Source organism: Tetrao urogallus (assembly GCF_951394365.1).
Source record: "Tetrao urogallus genome assembly, chromosome: 13".
NCBI classification, from domain to species: Eukaryota; Metazoa; Chordata; class Aves; order Galliformes; family Phasianidae; genus Tetrao; species Tetrao urogallus.
The window spans coordinates 18,820,186-18,827,792 of record NC_136826.1 but is presented as its reverse complement, the minus strand read 5'-3'; the positions used below and the strand labels follow the sequence as shown (position 1 = coordinate 18,827,792).

The 7,607-nt window shown below is 50.7% G+C and overlaps 1 protein-coding gene across 1 annotated transcript; it reads left to right on the top strand.

Moving 5' to 3' along the window:
* Positions 1-1,789: 1,789 nt before the first annotated feature.
* On the top strand, positions 1,790-7,281 carry LOC306951261 (G-protein coupled receptor 83-like; the record flags this gene model as incomplete). The annotated part of the gene is made up of 4 exons (XM_079541720.1): positions 1,790-2,119; positions 2,850-2,975; positions 4,085-4,218; positions 6,687-7,281. The coding sequence occupies exons 1-4, from the start codon at positions 1,823-1,825 to the stop codon at positions 7,279-7,281; spliced, it is 1,152 nt and encodes a 383-aa protein (XP_079397846.1). The 5' UTR covers positions 1,790-1,822.
* Positions 7,282-7,607: the final 326 nt, after the last annotated feature.

Below are 7,607 nucleotides of genomic sequence, written 5' to 3'. Positions count from 1 at the left end.
CTCGGTTCGGGGGGTGAAGCGTTGGTTTGTGTTTAGAGTTCAGATCGTACAGACGGTTGTCGCTGAGGTGCCTTTAAATTCTTTGTGATGAAAGGTGAGCGCTTCTGCAACAGAAAGGGCTGAGCTGGAGCCGTGGGTGCTGCGGCCGCCTGCAGGCACCCGGGGCAGAAGGGCGGGGGAAGGCTGAGCAGGGTGGAATTTCCCTCTCTGATCCTTCGGGTTACTTGGAGTTATAAAGCTGAACGCTTGTTGTATTAAACCGTGGTGCAGAGTGCGTGCACCTCCCCAGGAAAGCAGGATGCTGTCCCTGCTGCACCTTTGCTCTGCTTGAGGCTGCAGCCAGTGCCGAGCTCCAACAATTGCTTCAGCCATGTTTGACTGATACAGAAATTCCTAAGGAGTTCCATGCTGGAAAATCAGGTCCCAGCTCCATCATCTCCTTAAGCTCTCCTGTTCCTGAGCCTCTCTTGGGAGAAATAAGCCATGAGGTCGGCCAGGTCAGCAGCTGGGAACGCCCCTTGTTTGATTTTGGGCTGGCTCAGCTCCCTGGGGTGATAGCACGGGGTCCTCACTATGGGCCCTTCAGCACCCCAGTGGGCATCCACCCAGGTGGGTGCAGTTCTGGATGCTCGCATTGCTGGGTGAGCATTGCGGCCTCCTGACATCTTGGTGAGTTTCTGCAGCTCTGAGAATGCTGCTTCTTAATCCTGCCCTCCATACGAGATCACTATTTGTGTACACAGCCATGGGGCACAAAAACAAGGCATCTCCTTGCTGAAATCCTGATGCTTTCCAAACAACTTTCTCCTCCTGTGTGCTGCATAGCTGGATGTAATGGTATGAGTGCTTCTTAAGTTCCTAACAACAAAAGATCAATCTGAAATCACCAGAAATACCTAAAAATGAGAAAAGGAGGTTGAGAGGTGAGAAAGTAGTGATTTTTATGCCTGATGAGTTTTCTGATGCTTTGTGCTGGTTTGTATATGCTGTGAGGGTGTTTTTTGACCTGTGTACCTCTTTACTGCTGAGTGCCTTTGCTGGGCAGATTGCTTTCTCACTGGAAATGAAACTGAACAGAATTTAGCTGTTTTTGTGGGTTTTTTTTTGTTTTTTTTGTTTTTTTTTTTTTTTTTTTTTTTTTTTTTTTTTGTTTTAGTATGAGATAGACTGAAGTTAACTTCTGATGTGATTTTTCAAGTTCTGAACAACTCCAGGGTAATTGCTGGGGTTAGGTGCATACAACAGCTAGCTGCGATCTCAAAAATGACACCCTAAATGAACTTGTTTAATCTTTCAGCAGAAAAGAAACAACTGTTCTGAAGTATGGGATGAGAGCAGCACCAGAACATCCTTCCCTGAAAGTTGGAGGAAAAGTGCACTCATCTGAGAATGAATAAAAACAACCTGACAAATGCCCATTCCTACATGTGCTCTGTGTAATAATGAGTTGATCTCTCCAGCCCACCTGTGGAGCTATTGCAGCTCCTGGTATGCGGAGGAGTTGGGAGTGCACAGTCCCAAACCAGCCCTGTTCAGAGGCCTCTGCTGTAAGTTCTCCGTGGTGCTGCTCCCTGGGAGCCCGTTGCACCTTTGAGGCTGTGCACCTACAGGCATTGCTCGCGGTGCCAGCTGCATCTTCACCAGCTTCCCAGAGAGCTGAGCAGGTGTGGCTGGTGGACCACTGCTGTGTCGGCAGCCCGGTTGGCAGCTGAGCAACGACCTGGGTTCACCCACCATGCCTCATGTGCTGCTTCCATCCCACCAGGCACAGATAGCAGCTTATCTTGAGGAGTTTGACCGTTACTATTCCTTGACCAAACTCATGTCCATCTACCAAGCAACCAACAGGACCACCTTCAACTGGACAGACAGCCGCATTGTGGAGTGGGAGAAGTTTGCGGAGCTGGCTCGATACGAGCCAGAATCCCAGAAACCAACTGTGAAGGCTCTCCTGATCGTGGCGTACTCAGTGATTATCATCATGTCTCTCTTTGGGAACGTGCTGGTGTGCCATGTGGTGCTGAAGAACAAGAGGATGCACTCGGCCACCAGCCTGTTCATCGTCAACCTGGCTGTGTCTGACATCATGATCACAGTGCTCAACACGCCCTTCACTCTGGTAGGTGGCACGCAGGGCAGTCCTGTTGGCTGGGGGCACTCGCCCCAGAGATATGCAGTCCGGTGGTTGCTGTGCTAGAACTGAGGTGTGAACCCAACACAGCCAAGCCTAATGGATGGCTCTGCTGCACAGGTAAAGCAACGTCCAGCAAACTGTGGGCTCCCTTGGGCTCTGTTGGACTCTGTTTCCTAAAGGACTCTGAAGTCTCTCTAGGTGTGCTGACAAACTGCTGCAGGTCAGGAGAGCTGCTTGGGGATTGCAGAGTGGATGTCTGGGTTTGTCAGAACCGTTAATATGCATGCAGCAGGACTGCAAAGTCAAGCTTTAAATCCAAGGGTTCAGAGCAATGTGGCTGCTGGTCGTAGCTGGGGGAAAAACAGCCAAGTCCCTCACAGTGAGCAGCTAGGTAAAGACTTCAGTGAAAGCCCTCCAGATGAGCAGGGCATGGCCACTTTGTCCAAATGTAATTATTGGTATAATAAAGAAGTAATTACTGCTGTTTGTAGATGCTATTTATATGGATAAGCTGGGTGGGCTGCAACAGCGCCACTCATTTCAACTCGATATTTTAACTTATAAGCTCTTATGTAAGGGTGCTTCAACATCCCACATTGCTGCTTTGTGGATTTTGGGTGAGCTGCCCAGCAGCCAAAGGGCAGCAGCAAGGTCAGGTGCAGCCCATGGTGTTCCCTGGGAGTTTGGTTGCTGATGGCTTTTGTTTTCTCCTCAGGTTCGGTTTGTGAACAGCACCTGGATCTTTGGGAAGGCGATGTGCCATGTCAGCCGCTTTGTGCAGTACTGCTCGCTGCACGTCTCCACGCTCACCCTGACAGCCATCGCCCTGGACAGGCACCAGGTGAGGCCCTGCTCTCCCACATCTTTTTGCACAGCTCCTCCCAAGCCCCTTCGATGCCAGCTGAACTTTATGTTTGTGGTGGTTAAAGCAAGCTGCCATGGCATGGCTGATAGATGTGATGGTTTTGTTTGCAGTGGGGGTCTTGAAAGGCAGCAGAGCCACTATCAAAAGCAAAGCAGTGGTTCAGCTATGCAGGGGATATTTTCAAGCTTTTCAGCTTTCTAAGTCAAACTGGTAAAACACATCTAACATCCTGACCTTAAATTCTGACCTGATTCCCTGCTTGTTCTGTTCTCAAGCAGCACTGGCTGTTTGCTGCACCACTGAGCTGCAGGGTGCTTTGAGGTGGCAGAGGTTCTCAGCTCTCTGCATCAGTAAAAAGCAATCCCAGTTGGTGAAGTGTAACTGCAGGACTGATGCTGGAGCAGCATGAAGGGGAGCAGCAGGGTGAGGGGCTGCTGTGGGCATACTGGGGGGCATGTTGGAGCTGTGAGAAGACATTGCTCATCACTGCCTGCTGCCAGACTGCATCACCTGCCTGCTGCACCGAGCGCTCCGTGTATTGCGAGAACAGGAAGGAGAAGGTAGACCAGGCTGTGCGCTTCTATCAGGCACTTGCTCTCCTTTCCTCTACCAAAACAGAATTTTTCATATGCTGAGCTTCTATAAGCTCCTGAAATCTTTTCATCTAACTCAGGAAGCTTCATGAAGGCTAAGCTAATGTCTCCAGATGGGCAGAGGGCTCAGCTCAAACAAACCACGCTTCATTACATAATTCATACTGAATGGAAAGACGTACCCAGAAGTGAAGAAATTTGCACAGGATTATTTTTTTCCACTTATTTTTACAAAATTTAAAGAAAATGATTCTCCCAGAAAAGAAATAGAGGAAAAAGTTTATCTGAAAGCACTTCTGAGCAGATTGAGAAATTAACTGTTTCCCATTTTCTAGGTCACTCTGATATGCAGGACTTTCCCCTAATCATGGCTGTTATTTTCTAAATAGCATTAAATCATATATATATATACATATGTGTTATATATGTGTGCGTTGGTGGAAGGACTTTGCTTTCCCATGAGACAAGAGCCTCGTGCAGTCTGTGTTATAGGTCATTCTGAACCCACTCAAGCAAAGGATGTCTCTGACAAAAGGAGCACTGAGCATCGCTGTGATCTGGCTGCTGGCTGCCTGCTTCTCCCTGCCCCATGCCATCTACCAGAAGCTCTTCCAGTACAACTACAGGTGAGCTTTCTGCTCTTAGTGTGGGGGTGGAGGAGTCCCAGCTGTGGGGAGACATTGCGGCACTCGATGCCATCCGTGGAATTTCTGTGTGTCAATGAAATCTCATTTCCTATGGCAGAGGCTTGCCTGCGGTGAAGAGCCTCGGCGCACAGCAGGAGCGTGGAACCTTGCTTTGTTTTCATCTTTTCCCAGGAGGCGATCAGGCTGAGCCCCTCACCCAGGCGCAGCCGCACTGTGGGGCGCTCACTGGTTCTCTGTGCCTGGTGGGTTTGTCTCCCAGAGGCTGGCTTCCTCCAGGGTCCATTTCTCGTCCCTTAGCACACAGTCAGCTCTGTAGTCCCAGAAGGACCGTGTCTGTGTGGCCCCATGTGCAGGCAGGGAGGAAACAGAGAGCAGGTGCTGTGGTTTGGAAGACATGTGTAAACATCTGCAGTACATCTGCACTTGTACAGAGCAGGAAAGGCAGGGAGGGGTAGGAGTGCCTCTGAGTCAGCCAGGCCTGAGCCCCGACTTCATGTGCTGATTCATGCATTGTGGCTCCTCAGTGTTTATCTCTGGATTTGTGCAGCAGGGGAACCTTCCTCAAAGCAGGAGGCTGCTCTGCACGGTGTTACATTAGCTGGAGAAGCAGAAGAGAAACACTACTTCTCTTCTTGCAGTGCAGGGCTGATGAGCAGAGCAGTGCTGCAGCAGGGGTGGCAAGTCTGGGTGTGCTGCTGCGCTTGCCTGGCAGCACGGGGAGCTCCTTGCTGGGCTGAACACAACGAAAACTTATTGAGAGGAGGGGAGGTGGAACTTCAAACCCACCTGAAGTCTTCTGAGGTACTGGAAGAAAGTAAAGAAACAAAAACCAAACTCTTATCTTCCCCTTTGCATGCTGTCTGCTGAGGGCACTCATGGCTTGGAATGTCTTCCTGCAGCACAGCCATTCCTATCAGGACTGTAGGGGCCCATTCACCTCCTTGCATGGCTTTTTATAGTGGTTGTGGATGGGTTACACAAACGGGAGTGCAGCGTGGGCTTCCACAGCTCCTCCTTGCTTGTGCTGTGATTTATGTGCCCAAGAGGTGTCTTGCAGGGGGATATGAGATCTTCAGCTCTCAGACTTTGTAAACAGAGTGCTGGGTTACTCTAGTGCCCGCACTGCTCTGCAGCTGCGCTCAGGCTATTACCCAACAAATTGCTTATGAATGAACAAATGCCACTATCTCTTTCACTGCACCTGTCAGTGCTCATCCTTCGGTGTGCCTAGAGGAAACCCAGCCTCAAGCTGGCACGGGGCAGTTGGCAATATAAGGACTTCCAGGACACGTTATTTTCATCGCTGTTTTCCATTCAGTAAAAATGCTGGTGGTAATGTCACCAGCAATAGATCCCATAGCTGGGAGCTGACAGCAGCAGGAGCTGCTTCCCTGGGATGTTAGCCAGGAGCCAGGCTGCAGCCGTGCTCAGAGCTGTGCCCAGAGCCACGGTGGGCATGTGGCCTCTCCGTGCTGCCCATGTGTGGCTGTGTGTCCTGCTGAGTGGCCTTGGGTCCTCCATGTCCTCCACGTCCTCGTGTTCTCAGGTTTGCTGTGCCCTGCCTTGCCCTCCGTCATCTCTTGCGGCACGCACCTTCAGTGCTGCCCATTTCCAGTTAACCTTCTGTTTGTGGCACAAAAGCCAACTCCGAAAGCTGAGAACATGATATTACAGGTATTAATCAATACTGCAGCAAATAGTGCAGCTTGATGGAGACAAGTGGACAGAGGACAAGGTTTGAAAAGGGCAAAGTGGAACAAGAGGAAAGAGGCAGGGACACAAGGAAAGAAGAGGAGAAAACATCACCAGGAAATAGATCTGTGAGTGTCCCTTTCTCTTAATGCATTTTTGTTTTCGATGTCTGCAGGAACACTCAGTGTTCCTGTTCTCTGTGGTGTGGGGGTGCAGTGAGAAGTGCCAACAGAGCATGGATCTGTTGTGCTGAATTGAATGGATGAGTTGTATTTAATTAATCTGTCAGATATGAACATCCTTGTTTTGTCTTATCTAGTCTCCAGAAGTTAAAACAGAGTTTAAGTTTTAAAAAAAAAAAAAAAAAAAAAAAGGCCCTCAGGAGCAACTTTTTGTTGTTCTAAGAGGATGTGAGGGCCTCACTGAATTAAAATCTGCTGCAGCTTTCGAGGGGGAGCTCTGCATTGTCTTTCTCAGGTTCTCTTTTTTTGGGATAACAGAATAACTTAGGGCAGAAGGCAGCAAAATCATGCAGAAACGAGCATAAGCCTCAGGGTGATGGGCACGAGGAAAGGGTTTTCAGGGAAACAGCTCTGATTGACCTTTATCAGTTGAGATGAGCAATATCTGCCTCTTCCCTGTTGGCACCACATAGGCTGTGTCAGTGGGGCTGCAAAAACCTCAGCACGTTTTGCCAAATGAGCAGCGCCCATTCGCACGGCCATGTGCTACACACACACCCCCTTGTTTTCAAGGGAAGCCACCGTGCGGAGTCTATGCCTCCCAGATTTCCCTGAGCCTGCAGAGCTGGTCTGGAAGTACCTGGACCTGTCCACCTTCCTGCTCCTCTACCTGCTGCCGCTGCTCGTCATCACTGCCACCTACACGCGCCTGGCCAAGAAGCTGTGGCTGCGCAATGCCATCGGTGACGTCACCACGCAGCAGTACGTCGCCCACCACAGGAACAAGAAGAAGAGCATCAAGATGCTGGTGCTGGTTGTGGTGGTCTTCGCTGTCTGCTGGTTTCCGCTCAACTGCTACGTGGTGCTCATCTCCAGCCTGGGCATCAAGACCAACAACTCGCTCTACTTTGCCCTGCACTGGTTTGCTATGAGCAGCACCTGCTACAATCCCTTCATTTACTGCTGGCTGAATGAGAGCTTCCGTGCGGAGCTCAGAGCCCTGCTGTGCATGTGCCAGCACACAGCTCAGCCGCGCAGCGCCGCGCAGCCGCCCCTGGCCGCGTCCTGCCGCGAGGCCTGGGGGGAGCGAGCTGGGTGCACGAAGGGGCCCTCATCAAACAGCGTTTGCTCCGCTGTGCTCATCCCGACAGCCAACACTGACCTGTGAGCGAGGGTGGCAATGGATGGAGTTTGGCACACGTCTGAAAGAAGGACCCTTGTAGCCAGGTGAACCTTATCTGTAGGGATTCCCCCAGGTAATTCATACTAAAGCCTCCCAGCTGAGTGCAGGTGTAGCAGAAATGCTAACTCAGGGCTTGAAGAAGTGATGCAGCACCTGGTGGGAAGGCAGGGCCAACCGGGAGAGCTCAAGTCAAACAGTGCCACTGAGTGGTGGAAGGGATGGATCCAGGATCCACTCCTGCCCAGACCTCATTTAAGGGCTGGCAGTGGAGGTGAGGGTATCTCTCTGGAGATCCCTGTGTACTTGAGGCC